The sequence below is a fragment of the Salvia splendens genome, chromosome 18, assembly GCF_004379255.2.
Source record: "Salvia splendens isolate huo1 chromosome 18, SspV2, whole genome shotgun sequence".
Taxonomy (NCBI): domain Eukaryota; kingdom Viridiplantae; phylum Streptophyta; class Magnoliopsida; order Lamiales; family Lamiaceae; genus Salvia; species Salvia splendens.
The window spans coordinates 8,169,559-8,185,028 of record NC_056049.1 but is presented as its reverse complement, the minus strand read 5'-3'; the positions used below and the strand labels follow the sequence as shown (position 1 = coordinate 8,185,028).

The window sequence follows — 15,470 nt, the reverse complement described above, 5'->3', positions numbered from 1 at the left end:
ATTGATATCAAAGTGTTGCAGATTTTTAGGAAAATTTGATTTTATATTAATGTTTAATTAAGTAAAAATAATCCTGAAGCAAAAAGGAAAATATTTACGTGGGGAATTACCTTAAATCTTAACAGAAAAGCATGTATTAGCCGTTAGAAAAGATTGGGGAAAAGATTGGCGATCCACCCAAAACGCTCGACCCCGCCGACCCAGCCGACCCCATGCATCTCGATCAACCCACCCATGTTGGGGCGGTGCTGGTCTCGACCCGGGCGACCCGAACGCCAAATTAACAACACTGGATGCCACCTCCGGCAATGAATGAAGAGTACGACCCCCGACCGTACGAACTACCAGCCGGATGAAACCCACGTCTTGGCGAGGTGTTGGGTGGATATATCGGAAGACCGGATATTCGCGATCAACCAGAAGCAGCTCGCGTACTAGGAGCGCATCGCCGAGCGCTACAATGCGGCGAAGCCGCCGACTGCGTACAAGCGCCAACGGGAGCAGCTCCACAAGCACTGGGATCAGGTGAAGAAGCAAGTCAACCTGTTCGCGGCGGAGTACGAGAAGTGCGCGAGGGAGCAGGGGAGCGGCGAGAGCTTGAGCGACGAGCGCGATAGAGCGTTGTTGTCGTACCGGTCCATGTACGGCGACTTCAAGCATTTAGCCATCTGGGCGCTCTTGACGGACAAACAGAAGTTCCAAGGCGGGATTCTGCACACCGGTGCGCCAAAGAGGACGAAGACCACCGAAGCTGGTGGTTACACGAGCAGCGAAAGCGGAACTCGTCCGGTGGACCTCAACCGGACATACACGGAGGAAGAGAGTTCCGGCACACTGATGTCCTCTCGGCGTCCCATAGGGATCAAGGCTGCGAAGAACAAAGGGAAGGCGACGTCATCCTCGACCGCCGCCACCCGGTCCAGATCCCGACCTCGACCCCGACGGCCGCCGCGTATGAGTCGTTGGCAACAACCTCGATGGCGAAGACCTTGTTGCAGACGCACAATGCCCTCGCAAAGTGTACGAACCCCACCCAAGCCGAATATCTCCGGGGGTTGATCGATGAGCTGCGCCGGAAGTTGAAAATTGCGTAGATTAGCCAACTTGAATCGTGTAACTTTTGTTGAATCAATGCATTCTTCGCCGGTTTTTAGCTACTCGTGTTTTTTAATTAGTTTGCATTAAATATTTAAAAATATTTAAATTAATTAACTGAACAATAGGAAAACTATAGGGCGCGCCTTAGGGCGCCACACTGCAGGTGAGAGGGTAGGAGGATAAAAATGATGATGTGGCGTTGCATAGAGCGCGTCTTAGGGCACCCATTGCTAATGCTCTTAGGAAAGGGGAATATTATAAATTCTACTCTCTCCGTCCCCAATTAGGAGTCACTCTTTGACCGGACACGGGTTTTAAGAAAGTGTTTGAATGTGTGGTGTAATAAATGGAGTTAGGTAGTGGAATGTGGGACCTCTTTGACTTTTAGAGTATTTTTGATCTCCAAATATAGTAAGTAGGAAGAGTGACTCTTAATCGGGGATAGACCGAAATGAAAAAGAGTGACTCTTAATTGAAGACGGAGGGAGGGAGTATTTGTTTTAAATCTTGAGTTTTTGATTTAAAAAAAATGGAGATGAGTGTGTACGTGTGATTTTAAAAGGGAGCACTTCTTTTCTTTCTTTTGAGTCAGTTGGGCTGCTGCTTTGTTTTTCTTCTTTGCTGGGCTGTTTTAAAATAAGTGTGGGAGCTGGAATGGTAAATCCGAAATGCTAATCGAATTAACCAAGTTTCTAATGGGGAAAATTTTATAATCTTGTCGATAAAAATAATTGAAGCCATAAGATGCATGCATTGTTAAAATTATTTATTTTGCAAAGTTTAATTGTGCACATCATGTTATTTCAAAAATGGTGAACTTGTGCGCATTGTTGCGGTTGGAATATGAAAGTGTTCGAGGAGTTAAGCGTTTGAGGTGAGCTTTCTTTTTAAATAAGGGCAATGCCCTAAGTATATTTTTATGTGAAAATGATATGAATATTTATCATGTCGTGTTTTGTTTTATTTTATGGAATCTATCTGATGTAGGGCTTTTGCCATAAATGGATAATCGAATTCGGGTCTGTCTAGGGAGTGAGTCCCTATTCAGGCTAGTGTACACCTATGGAGATCGTGAGCCGTCTTTTGGGTCGGCCGGTCTAGGAATGTGGCCACATTCCTTGTCATCAATTGATCAGATACGGTAGACATCTATGAGAAAATGACTGCGCAGTCACGAGTTTTATGATGGAAATTATTTTAGTGTCTTGGGCGATTTCTATAGTTAAAACTCTAAGGTCACTCAATGGTGGCATGATAAATACTTTCTATAAAATGTTTTCGGCATGAGTCCACTGAATGCATCAAGTACTCAGCCCTGCATTTCTTTTTAAAAAATTTGTAGGTTGAGCGTGACGGGTGCGGTGGGTGTTGAGCAAGACCGTTGAAGAAATTTAAGTGTGTAGAATGTGTCATGTCTTCACACATGGCATATTCCTTCTCTCAAATGCTTCCGCTAAGTAGTTGTCCTTCTTTTGAGTTCTTGTATTGCTGAGATAATATTCATTTTTGAATTGTTGATTGTTGAGATACCCTGATTTTCCCCTTTCTTCCCCGCTTCTTAAATCCTCCCCTAGTCGCGATTAACCATGTTTTCTATCCTTAGAAAATGCGGGCGTGACAGTTGCCTTATCACTAACTAGAATGTTTAAAGCTGTTGGAGAGTTCTATGTTAATATGGATAAATAAGATCCTCATTTATTATGATGTACACAATTTGCAAGCATTTTAATGGTTCATATTTGTTTAAAACTACGAGCATTTTTGTTGTGAGTTATCGCTACAGTGCTACACATCCAGGGAGTCTATAATAAACATGTTAGGGTAAGATATGCACTATGGAATTATGTAAGAATTCCAGCAGAAGAATTTCAAGGGAAGGAGCTAAATATTGGACAGAGTGTAGATTAAGCAAGTATGCAGTTGGCTAATCTTTTGAACAGTATGGTAACGTGGTGTAACTGAAGTATCTGTGCACCACTATTAGCGAAATAATAATTTGACTAACAATAGTACAAGCGCATTAAGAGATCCTGTAGCGTGAAACAAAGAGTGGGAACATACATTTCTAGTATCTTTGGAGTCATTTGTCTCCATTGCAAATTTTTGTGCTTGTAGGATCAGACAGCATAAAATAATTCAAAATTTAAAACTGACATTAGTTCTCTCAGATGTCAACTGGAAAAGTAAAAAAATTGGAATAACAAATATAGAGATCAAAACTAAGATAGACACGTAAAAGTATGACTAAAATTATAAATAAAAATTTTCGAATTACACTTGCAACTAATCACCTATGATATAGCTTTTTGTACGCATATTATGAGCATGGACATATAAATGAATGCTATATTCAGCCAGCAGGAAGCTCAGATGAATATATGTAAATGTACGAGAATCTCTAAATGCATAAGTGTATGATGTAACGTTTTGTACGCATAATATGATCATGAAAATAAAAATGAATGCTATATTCAACCAGCAGGAAGCTCAGATGTATATACATGAATATGTACGAGGACCTTAGCAAGTCCAGCTGCCAATATACGTGAAAATAATGATTGGAACCAACCTCTAATAATATCAATTTAAAGCAAAAGAAAGTATAGAGTATCAACATAATGTAAACTTTAGGAATCAACACCTGTCAGTAAAAAGATATCAATACGGACCTTGACAGACAGTATGCAAAGCCCAACACTGATGACAAAGATCTGACAAATTTAGGAGCCTTTGTTTAACAATCTGACCTGCTTCTGTTGGTATAGTTACTGGATTCAATTCTCTGTAAGATACAAATTCTTGTTTAGTGGACTATGAGATCTGATTTTTCTATCTTTTGCAAACAAACATACTAACCTGCAAATAATGATTGCTCCTGTCATAGTAGCAATGGCCGAACATAAGATGTTGTAATTTGATATGTACTACTGTTTTTCCAAGTGTTATCACCCTTCTGCGTATGTGACAAATTTACTGTACTTGATTAGTTGATGACTTACAAAGGTCAAGCACTCAACTAAGTTTCAGAGATTCATACAAAGGTATAAATGATAAAAAAAGGCACAGGAACTGAAATATGAAAATGAATGCAATACATGAAAGAGTAAGTTTCTGCTAAGTCGCACAAGTGGCCCAAGTCCCCATACAGCAAAGATAATAATACTGACTGCTGAAGCCAGTTTAATCACAAGAGGACTTCCTTGCAAACGATTAAATGATCTGCAAGGCACAAACTTTTCACTTACCAGAATTGACTAAGAAATATTCAGAAATACAGCTACAGAATATATAACAATGTTTCACATCAGATCAGTTTTCATGTTCATACCTAATGATTCAACAAGCTTAATTCTGGCTTCAGCATTCTTCTCAGAAAGACCAGACGAGAAGAGATGTTGAAGAGGAGAAATTACCTTGCTAATGTCAAGGTTGCATTCTTTATATAGTTAATGTCTGAAGGCACGCCTGGATTTAAAAAACAATGGCACCTAAGCTGGTTATTTCTACAAGGAATGGTGCATACTCTTGGATTTATTCTCTTCCAAACATTGGAACTCCAAGAATGGTGTTGCTGAAAATGCAATTGAACAATAATGTCAAGCACGGCCAAGAACAAAGAACCAACATGCAGGCCAAATTTTCATGAAGTACAAAGTAATACTCCCTCCGTCCCACGTTACTTGAGTCGTATTCCTTTTTGGGTTGTCCCAAATTACTTGAGTCATTTCCTTTTTAGGTAAAAATTAGGAAATTTTAATATACAATTAGCTCTAATTAATCTATCCCTTATTGTAATAAACCAAACACACGACTTAATTATTGTAATAAACTACAAAGCCCCTGAGATTCCCATACAAAGAAACAATCCTTTTAAAATCGAGACCTTTAACCGAAAATAAACTGCAAAAACAAAATGAGAATTCCCCCTTCCAGAAAACCATCAGAAATAGGGCTCAAAATTAAAATTAAATCCAATCACGGAACATACCAGTGATATTGAGGGCAGATTATCGCTCGGTATACATAATCTGCCTTTTGCATTCGGATTCTGCAGCCTAGAAATTGATTATGATAGAAAACAATTAGAGGAAAGCTAGCTGACCTGGGAAGGAAAAATTACACTGTTCGAATAAAATAATTACCCGAAATCTCTTACTGCGTCAATTGTTCCGGCAATTTCCGAGCTGCAGGGAGATCTGCAGAGAACCAGAAACAGTCATTTTCGTCAATGCGCCTCCCCCTCCCTCTCTCTCTCCACCTATGCAAATGATATGGATTCGTTACTCGTTTTTTTGTGTAGAAAAGTAATTACTCGACGAAAATGGAATATAATCTCCAAATAGGATTTTAACAGTACCAGTAATAAATTTATTTCTAAATTGGGAATATGCATATTTAATTGTGTAGAGTCATTATAATGATAATAAAATAAAATTTAATTGCCTTTTGTAGTTAAATCCTAAAAAAGTGGCAAAATTGAAATACGAGCTTATAATTGAAGTAATTTTCCTTGACCTTGACAGTCTGATCTACGACTACGAGTTTTTATGCTGGGAACTCCGACTCCCAAACCCTAAGCACTTTTGGCATCTTCGATTCTTGTATTGCTTGCTGCGGAAGAAAATTTCCTTTGATCGGTAAGAATATGCTTACAATTTTCTAAAATTTCGATTTTTTTGGTTGTTTGTGGTATGGATTTTGAGGGGTTCATTCACCCGTTTCTGCAAGTTACGAGCTTATGCTGTTTGTTTTCTAGTCCTCTGCTCGATAATCTCACGGATTCTTCATTTCTTCTTCTTCATTGCGTTTCTTTTTTTTCTCGTTTTTTGATTCGTTGGATTTGTGCCTTACTATTTAGAGCATCTCCATCCATCCTCTTGCCAAAGAGCACATATATAGATGTGGGTCTCATCCATTTTTATTACTTTTTTACTCCATGTTCTTGGCAAAAGCACAACACTCACCTCCATGCTCTACATGCTAAGGGTCATATCATTCTATTATTCAATTTAAATAAAAATATTTTCACAATATTAAAATACATTAAAAATACCCAAAATACTATTACAAATTACTAAAAAAATTAAAAATTACATAATTCAAATCATAAAAATTAAAAATTACATAATTAAATTCATAAAATTAAAAAAAACTCACTACTCGTGGCCGAATTTCACCCAAATGTGTTTGATTAGGTCTTCTTGTAGCTCAGTGTGGGTTCGGGTATCGCGCATTGTGTGTCTTGTTTCGATCCTCTCGCCCACCGCCGTATGCACATCTCGGCGTGGAGAGACCTCGCGGTTGAGCTTCCAGCTTCATCCTCATCGTAAAAGTTGGCCGACCTCGGTCCTTCGTCAGCTATAATCCGTTGTGCAAGATAATACACGTGTACATGATGTCGGCGATATTGTTAACGTACCACAGCTGAGACGGGGCCTTCACAATGTTGAATCGGCCTTGAAGGACCCCAAAAGCTCTTTTGACGTCTTTCCGAGCAGACTCTTCGACGTCTTTCCGAGCAGACTCTTGACGCTGCGCAAAAAGAACCCGTCTCGAGTCTTGCGGATTGCTGAACGTTTTCACCTTGGGTAGATACCATCGGCGAGATAGTAACTCATATGGTATGCATTTCCGTTGACAGTGAAGTCGATCGCCGGTGCTACACCATTCAAAACATCATTGAAGAGTGGTGAAGAATAGAGCACGTTCAAGTCGATGTTGGATCCGGCAACACCGAAATATGTATGTCAAATCCATAGGCGGTAGTCGGCGACCGCTTCAAGGATAAGCGTTGGGCCGCCGCCTTTGTGGCCGCTTAAGTATTGCCCCCTCCAAGCAGTCGGACAATTCTTCCACTTCCAGTGCATGCAGTCAATGCTGCCAATCATACCGGGAAAACTGTGGACTGTTTCGTGAAGATTAAGCAACCGTCGATGCCAATCATACCGGGAAAACTGTGGACTGTTTCGTGAAGATTAAGCAACCGTTGACAATCATCGATGGTGGGTATCCGAAGGAATTCCTCACCGAAAGCAGAACGAACGCCGTCGCAAAAACTTTTAAGGCATAGGATTCCAGTTGACTCACCCACATGCAAATATTCGTCGAAGAGGTCAGCCGTTTGCCCAGTAGCAAGTTGTCGGATGCCACAATTACACTTCTGCAACGCCAAGAGACTTTGCCGACCGGTTGCGTCTCTAGTTGATTGAAAGTATTCAACACGGGCGGACAATGTGTTGCAAATATTCGTCGAAGAGGATAACCGTTTTGACATGCGAAAACGGCGTCGGAAGTAATCCTCTGGAAACCGCGGCTGATCGGAAAAATAGTCGGCCACAAGCCTTTCGTTGGCTCCCTCCCGATCACGAGGGATGTAGCGGTGAATTGATCTAGTTGGTTGAGGAGGAGGGGCGGGGGTAGTGGCGGCGACATAGGCGGCACGATATTGTTCATAGTATTCTTGCTCTTCGCGCTCCGCTTCAGCCATGATATCGATGAAATCTATTTTTAAAGAGGGTTTGAGTGAGAGAGGATGATGTAGATGAGTTGTATGAAAAAATATGAATGAGAGATGAATGTAAGATGATTTGATGTGAAAAATGGATGATAAATGTATGTATTTATATATGATTTTGGGAATTAAAAAATTATAAAAAATTTCAAAAAAACGGCCATATTTCTGGGAATCTGAAAATATATTTTTAAAAATTTTTGGGATTATTTTTGATATTTTTTTTAAAAAAAGAAAAAACGATATTGCCAACGACATTGTCATTGGCCAATCAGGAAACGCCACGTCAGCTGCTCGTTGGCACGGTCGTGCTCGATGCATCGAGCAGCGCCGTGCCAGCGGCAAGAGCGCAGCGCCGAGCAGGGCGGTGCCGCGCCAGCGGCACGGACGCCGTCCGTCGGCGCGAGCACCGCTGCGGGTGTTCTTAGGTGTTTTGGGACTTGGTTGAAGCTGGTGCTGTAGAAATTTCCCTCGTGTTTGTATTTTAAGCTGTTCGGCTTATCCGTTGAAGCTGGTGCTGTAGAAATTTCCCTCGTGTTTGTATTTTAAGCTGTTCGGCTTATCCATTTATTGAGGATTCAGTTGTTCTTGATAATTTCCCTTAGTCGGACACAGACCAAAAGTTTTACTGTGACATTGAAATTATATTAGTAATCAAATTTCTACGCTCGAATAAATTCTTTAATCATGGCTTCTGCTTAACCTAACCTGTTTTAGATAATCATGGTTAGAAAATCTAGATTTGTTAGTTTCCAGGAAAAGATGACCTAATAATTGTTCTCTCTTTTTTGAGAGGAAAAAAGGTTCTCTCTTCATTTTTTTGCTACTCGCATATGAGAATTTGTTAAGCTTTAGGTTTTCCGAGGTTGTGAATTCAATGACGGAAATATGCTATGGTAGAATTTATGACTTTCACAACAATTATTGTTACCGCATGCACATAATTCCCTCTGTAGATGCAAAAGAATTCATTTTCGTGGCAATGCCAAGTGTATCAGTTGAATTGTATCAATTAAAATTTTGAAGTGTCTCGATGATGAGTTATAAGATGTATAGTAAGTTAAACCCTGATCTCAATATAATGTCACTGGCACATACATTTGTGTTTTAATACAAGACAAATGGATGTGCAGTCATTATGAATATATTATGCTTCTAGTTTATTTCTTCACATTTTTGTTCTTATTTTCTTTTTTTCTGAAACTTGTAGCAGAAGCAGATAAATTGACTTGAAAATCGTCAAGTCTGTTTCAGTATCTTTGTAAAGTACCTGCAAATGGCGATGACAATTGAAGGTTTGTACCTTTATGCCTTCTCTTTCTATATTCATGATGATTTGTTTGGCATGTAATGCTCGATCCTTATTTTGGAATTAAAGGAGACAATTGTTATTTTGTTGCCTGTATCATAGTTTGATTTGCTAATTGTTATTTTGTTATCTCTACCTTCTGATCTAGTGTTTCTCACAATATTGTTGTCAGTGACTCAGTCGAATTACCTTAACCTTCATTCATGAATATTTTATCTGGATTCTCTACCAGGGGCGAAGCCAGGAATTTAATTTAGGAGAGGAAAAAATATATATGAGGAAATTTTGAGGATATGAGATGGGGCATATATAGGGAATTTAAAAAAAAAATACTCTTGTAGGGGATTTTTTATGAGGGGCATTTGTCCCTTGTGGAGCTCAAGTGGCTCCATCACTGTTCTCTACCCACCAGTATGCATTAGTTATTAGAGAATGGAGCATGTAACTTCTAGTGTGATTTGCTAAACCTCTGTGTGATTTTATTCTAAATGCATTTTTTTTTGTAGTGTTGTAAATATATTATTACTGCAATGTCTAATCTACTTTACATTGTGGTTTTGATCTTGCAACTTATGCTGGTACGCTATTCCGGTACTGTGTGACTGATCTGGTTGATTGCATGCAGTGTAAGTGACCAATACGAATCTATTAATTTAATATTATTCCTTACATCTGCACTTCATTTCCTTTCTCTAGAATGAGAAGGGAAGAGGCGAAGTGTAGAAATCAGCACATTTCTATTCCTTTCTGTTGTATTACTGACCATTAATCTTGGCATTTGATATCCAGTCTTGCAGGACTTGCATTCATGTTTTCATCTAGCATCCTGCTCCAGATCTTGGTAGGTTTTGACTAAGCTCTTAATTTTCATTTTTTCCATCTCCACAATTCTGAAATAACTTCTGATTATCATGTTAAATTGTTAATATGAGGGTCCTTAATCACATGCTTACGTACATTCCATCATTATCATGTCTAAATTTGTTTACATGAACAAACACCACAGGATACTGTGTTAATTTTCCATGTAGGCTCATGCATTTTTTATTGTTATAGACCTCTCCTGAAATCCTGTGGTCTGGGTTTTTGTGTCACAGCAGATAATATCATCATCATCATCATCACTATCATCATTTTCTGATAGTTTTGTGTAATTTGGTATATATATGCTGGTAGAAACATGTTTATATTGCTCTTTTTGATTGTTACTTCAACATTCCTGAATGCAGGCTTGTGCGATATACAGCAACTGGTGGCCAATGTTATCAGGTTTGCATGAAGGCTTCGTATTTTCGTTGGGGATGGGTTAGAGCAAGGGATAATTTAATCAAATGATGTTGGTCATTACATTTCTATGCCTGATCTTCTTGTGAATTTTCTTCTCAGCTCTGATGTATGTTCTGGTGCCAATGCCTTGTCTTTTCTTTGGTGGTGGAACCACTCAATTCCTTACCAGTCGAGAAGGCGGGGGGTGAGTAATCCTACGCTTATGACTCAGGATGAGAACGCGTCTAGAAACTGCATACCAATGTTTGACATCTTGTGGGCATTTGTTGGGAATTTCGTTCACAGTTTGTTATTATCTGTGTTTCAATGGCTGCGTTAGATGTTTATATGGAAGTAAAGCCATGCCTGTTCTTCTTAGTTTTGATTGGTGTTCCCGTGCAGTTGGATAGATGCTGCCAAGTTCTTGACAGGTGCATCTGCTGTGGGGAGCATGGCCATTCCCATCATTCTGAGGCACGCAGGCTTGATTGGAACCGGAGCAATGTTCATTGAATTCACGTCTTTCTTCATATTCGTCTGCACGATCCTGTGCTTCCATCGTGCCAGTCTGGACGATGAGTGGTAACACTTCTATCAAGAGACGCTTTCTGTAAATCTTGGACCGCGCTTGGTTATTTTGGAAGAGAAAAATGGGAAAAAAAAAGTTAACAAGAATTAGGGTATCAAACATTTTATTCTATTACGTATATACTATTATTCAATATCGAATCAAGAATTAGGGTATCGAACGACGTTGTTTCATTAATAATTCTCTTTGGGTCTGTTTAGGAAAATTGCAACCTTTCCGAAATTTGTGATTTTTAAATTTCAAAGTTAGTGGAAAATACTATAATTTGCCCAAAGATTATGACTTTAAAGACAAAATGTCGATTGTTTTCTTCATAGATTTAATATTAAAAAAATTCCTTATCACGTTTCATGCTGTGGTGCATAATTATTGAAGAATATTAATATTCCATTTTCACATTGAAGACTAATTTCTAGTTGAAACTAACAAACATATTTTTTCAACCTTATTACAGACTACAAATCCTTTTCAATCAATCACATCATGTCGCAAAATCATGTTTCATCGTATTCAATTAAATATGAGCAATATAAAAAAATCGCACGACAATGTGTAGTAGTTGTAGATCACAAAGTTGAGGAAGAAAGTGCGCATTGGCAACTTGTGTTGGAATAAGCAGTGGTGGCCACGTTGGGAAGTTAGTAACATTAATGTGGAATAATTGATGGTGAAATTCCAAAAATAGATCAAGGAGCGAAAACTTCTCATAGCCATTAACCCCCTAATGTTGTGCTAACTTTTCAGTTTCATTGTTGTTCAGTCACTCTCATGTGAATTGTGTAAGAAAGGGAAGAAGAGATCGGAGATGTTGCAGAGAGCTGCGAACCATGCATATTCATGGTGGTGGGCCAGCCACATTCGCACCAAGCAATCCAAATGGCTCGAGCAGAGCCTTCAAGGTAACTCACTCTTTTTCCCACATGCTGCTGACTGTTTTTTGGACAACAATTCTATGTTAATCTAGTATGCAAATATTGGTAATATAGTAGTGTTATTGAAAATTTGAAATTTGTAAATTTTGTTTGGAAAAATGCAGACATGGAAGAGAAGGTACAAGGCATGCTCCAACTGATTGAAGGAGATGGGGACTCCTTTGCAAAGAGGGCGGAGATGTACTACCAGAGGCGGCCCGAGCTCATCTGCGCGGTCGAGGAGGCCTTCAAGGTCTTCCGCTCGTTGGCTGATCGCTACGACCTCTTATCGAAAGACTTCCAAAACGCCAACCACACCATTGCAACTGTCTTCCCCGAGCAGGTGCAGTTTGGCATGGCGGACGACGACGAGATCCCCCCCAAGATCCCGGACAACTTTGTCGTCCCGGAGGCGAACATGTCGAAGATCCCCAAGCCTCCGGTCAGGGATCTCAAGACCATCATTACTAAGGCCTCAAGGCAGTTTAAGGCAAAGAAGGTCAAGGGTCAGAGCCGTCCGAAACCTGTTGTCGTGTCGGGGCTCACCAAGGAGGAGGCCCTTGAGGAGATCAACAAGCTGCATAAGGAGATCCTGTCTTTGCACACTGTGAAGGAGTTTGTGAAGAGCTCTTTTGAGAGTGGGATAGCCAAGTATTGGGGGATTGAGAGCCAAGTCATGGAGATGCAGCAGAAGATTTCTAGGCTGCAGGATGAGTTTAGTATGGATAGTGTGATCGAGGACGACGAGGCTCGTACGCTCATGGCTGAGGCGGCGTTGAAGTCGTGCCAGGAGACGCTCGCTATGCTTCAGGAGAAGCAGGACAAGACTTCCCTCGAGGCGAAGGACGAGTATGATCGGATTCAGGCTGCGTGCGAGCGCTTGAAGTCGCTTCGGGAGAAGTACATGCTTGAGCAGAGTGATGGGGCTGAAAGGCCAGGGAGTTTATCGCATGAGTTTAGTAAAGACTTGGCTGCGTTGCTGCAGGAGACGAAGGAGCTCGAGGAGCTGCCTGAGAAGTTGGAGGAGAGCTTGGACACTGGCTCATTGGGCACATTGTCTGTCACACAGTTGGCTGAGAAGATTGATCTGTTGGTGAATAAGGTGATCACGTTGGAGACGGCTGTGTCGTCTCAGACGGTCCTTGTGAACACGTTGAGGGCGGAGAACGATGAGCTGAATGTGCAGATCCAGAGTTTGGAGGAGGTGGAGGAGGATGGGGGCCTTGGTGGGGACACTGAGGGGTTGAGCTCCAAGGTCATTCAAATGGAGGAGAAGCTTAATAAGGTGCAAGATTTGAACAAGAATGTTGAGAGCCGCAACAATACGCTTCAAACGAATTTCGCCAAGGCGAAAACGAGCATTGACACTCTTGCGGAGAAGCTGAGTAGTGTGACGGTGGAGGATGATCTTGAGGCTGCTTGTAGGAAGCCGGATGGCGTGGTTGCTGGTGACCCTTCGGACGAAGTGAGTGATGTCAAGGCGAATGCAGAGGAAGTAACCGTTGATGAAGTGGCCGGTGACCCTTCGGACGAAGTGAGTGATGTCAAGGCTAATGCAGAGGAAGTAACCGTTGATGAAGTGGCCGAGGCCTTTGCAGATGCTGATGATAGTCTCTTGACAGATGCAGAGACGGGCGAGGAGGCTGGTCGCTCCTCAAGCGATTTGAAGGGAGACGAACAAGGGGTGGACGTTGATGAGGATGATGATGATGCTGGCCGCACCTCAGAGAGTCTGGCCACACGAGAGGCGGGCGAAGAAGAGGAAGAGGTGTTCAAAGATGTGAGAGAGGTACAGAATGTAGAACAAGGAGTGAACAAGGTTCGACGCTCGTTCTCATCCGTGCAAGAGAAGGAACACAACGAGAACATGGTAAGGAAAACAACATCCTTCTCTAGCCGCAAAACAATTATGGAGATTCTGGAAGAAGATTCCGAAGGCAGAGCCAGAGCCAAAGACAAAGACAAAGACAAAGACAAAGACAAAGGCAAAGACAAAGACAAAGACAAAGACGACATCAGCTGGCAGCAAGTTCTCCTCTGCGGAATGGAGGACAGAGAGAAGATCCTCCTGAAAGAATACACCACAATCCTAAGAAACTACAAGGAGGTAAAGAAAAAGCTCAACGAGGTCGAGAGGAAGGAACGAGACAGCCAATTCGACACCACCATACAGATGAGAGAGCTCAAAAAGGTCATCTCAAGGCGAGACGAGGAAATCGCCAATCTCCGCATGAGGCTCAGCGCCCTCGAAGGGGACACAGCCCCACTCTCCACCATCTCAGAAGAAGACGACACGTTCCAGCCCGGAGAAAACGAGGATGTAACCCTCACCAAGGACATCAGAGGCCCCCCCCTGACAGACAAAACCAACGAAACAGGGATGGTGTACATGGCGTCGTCGCTGTCACAAGTGGAGGAGAAGCTTAGGACAGACATCGACGCCATACTAGACGAGAATCTAGACTTCTGGTTCAGATTCAGCACCGCGTTCCACCAGATACAAAAGTTCAAGACAGAGGTCAGAGACTTGGATGAGGAGCTGTCAAAGCTGAGGGAGAGGCGAAACACAGACAACGGAGGAGGCGGAGGAGACACACAGATGAAATCAGAAGTGGTGCCAATATTCAAGCACCTGAGGGACATACAGAGGGAGCTATCAGTGTGGCTTGAACAGAGCGCGCCGCTGAAGGATGAGCTGAAAAACAGGTTCACCTCACTATGCAACATACAAGAGGAGATCACGGAGGCGCTGAGGGAAGGGGTGGAGAAGAGATTCAGCAGCCACCAGGCGGCCAAGCTGCAAGGGGAAGTGCTGAACATGAAGCAGGAGAATGAGAAGGTGAGAGAAGAGCTCGAGGTGGGGCTCGACCATGTAAGCATGCTGCAGCTGCAGATAGACAAGACGCTGGGGCTGCTGGATCAGGAGTTTGGGATATCGGAGCAGTCGGAGCATAGAAATAAAGTGCCGCTGAGGTCATTCATCTTTGGGAATAAGTCTTCCAAGAAGCCTAAGGTTTCCCTCTTCTCGTGCATGCATCCTAGTAGGAAATATCAGGTGCTTAGAGCTGGGCTTCGCCTCTCCTCTCATAATAACTCTTCTTGAATCTCTATCTTTTGTTTTCTTAGACATAACATGTGTGTTTTTCATGCTAACTCATTTTGTAATAAGCACTCTCATATTTTTTTCCTACTAACATTTTCACAAAATTGTGTTTTGTTACCTTAACTACTCTTGTTAATTGGCCCATCCTACTCCATTTTTGGGTTTGTGTATCTTAACAAGATTAGATACTGTTTTCTCAAATTGAAATATATTTCATAAAAAATAACTACATCTATTCCACCATAGTTAAGTTGCATTTCTTTTTTGGTCGTCAAACTATAGTTAGTAGGAGTGTCCAAACGGATAGTGGGTACCGGATCATTTCCGATCTGATCCGATAACCAAAAGAGTGATGCTAAATGGCCATAATGTGGCTGGCCATAAAAAGTTAATTTAGTCCATTTACATGTATACAAAAATTAGAATTACCGATATAAACTTATATGTGTGTGAATGGACTTGTGAGTTGATACTTATCTTTGAATTCCATTACGTAAAACACATTAATATCACGAATTACTGTATACGTTGAGCAACAATCAAGAAATGACAGTAGTAATAAGTTGAGCAAAAACTACGAAACAGCAACACTAACATGTTGAGCAACATATAATGAAGATGATATAAAGGTAAAATCAAGTAGTATTAAACCAAAAAATTGAAAAAAAATCAATTTTTTTGTT

At 41.2% G+C, this 15,470-nt stretch overlaps 2 protein-coding genes and 1 long non-coding RNA gene across 6 annotated transcripts; 2 read left to right on the top strand and 1 right to left on the bottom strand.

Annotated features, from left to right (window-relative positions):
• Window positions 1-3,539: 3,539 nt before the first annotated feature.
• Window positions 3,540-5,400, bottom strand: LOC121777293. 3 transcript variants are annotated; one of them, XR_006045461.1, is made up of 7 exons: window positions 5,241-5,400; window positions 5,087-5,153; window positions 4,427-4,669; window positions 4,194-4,317; window positions 3,955-4,051; window positions 3,768-3,880; window positions 3,540-3,631 (listed from the first exon to the last, which is right to left on the bottom strand). It is a non-coding gene; the product is annotated as an uncharacterized LOC121777293 (long non-coding RNA). The 3 variants fall into 3 exon arrangements; XR_006045462.1 differs by having other exon boundaries at window positions 3,540-3,880; window positions 4,512-4,669; XR_006045460.1 differs by having other exon boundaries at window positions 3,540-3,880; window positions 5,241-5,399.
• A 185-nt stretch (window positions 5,401-5,585) lies between these two features.
• LOC121777292 (vacuolar protein sorting-associated protein 55 homolog) lies at window positions 5,586-10,995 on the top strand. Of its 2 annotated transcripts, none has more exons than XM_042174490.1 (6): window positions 5,586-5,735; window positions 8,820-9,544; window positions 9,708-9,759; window positions 10,148-10,187; window positions 10,305-10,389; window positions 10,587-10,995. In XM_042174490.1, exons 3-6 carry the CDS (start codon window positions 9,727-9,729, stop codon window positions 10,768-10,770), a joined length of 342 nt encoding a protein of 113 aa, XP_042030424.1. In that variant the 5' UTR covers window positions 5,586-5,735; window positions 8,820-9,544; window positions 9,708-9,726; the 3' UTR covers window positions 10,771-10,995. The 2 variants fall into 2 exon arrangements, with proteins under 2 accessions (XP_042030424.1, XP_042030425.1); XM_042174491.1 differs by having other exon boundaries at window positions 5,593-5,735; window positions 8,823-9,544.
• Window positions 10,996-11,129: 134 nt separating this feature from the next.
• On the top strand, window positions 11,130-14,915 carry LOC121777291 (kinase-interacting protein 1-like). The gene is made up of 2 exons (XM_042174489.1): window positions 11,130-11,672; window positions 11,810-14,915. Exons 1-2 carry the CDS (start codon window positions 11,579-11,581, stop codon window positions 14,785-14,787), a joined length of 3,072 nt encoding a protein of 1,023 aa, XP_042030423.1. The 5' UTR covers window positions 11,130-11,578; the 3' UTR covers window positions 14,788-14,915.
• Window positions 14,916-15,470: the final 555 nt, after the last annotated feature.

Excerpts from the sequence above, each read along its gene's own strand:
- LOC121777292 (XM_042174490.1), top strand. The coding sequence starts at position 9,727 with ATGTTTTCATCTAGCATCCTGCTCCAGATCTTG. Across the intron at positions 9,760-10,147 it reads GCATCCTGCTCCAGATCTTG|GCTTGTGCGATATACAGCAA; the intron begins GTAGGTTTTGAC and ends TCCTGAATGCAG. Across the intron at positions 10,390-10,586 it reads ACCAGTCGAGAAGGCGGGGG|TTGGATAGATGCTGCCAAGT; the intron begins GTGAGTAATCCT and ends GTTCCCGTGCAG.
- LOC121777291 (XM_042174489.1), top strand. The coding sequence starts at position 11,579 with ATGTTGCAGAGAGCTGCGAACCATGCATATTCATGGTGGTGGGCCAGC. Across the intron at positions 11,673-11,809 it reads GCTCGAGCAGAGCCTTCAAG|ACATGGAAGAGAAGGTACAA; the intron begins GTAACTCACTCT and ends GGAAAAATGCAG.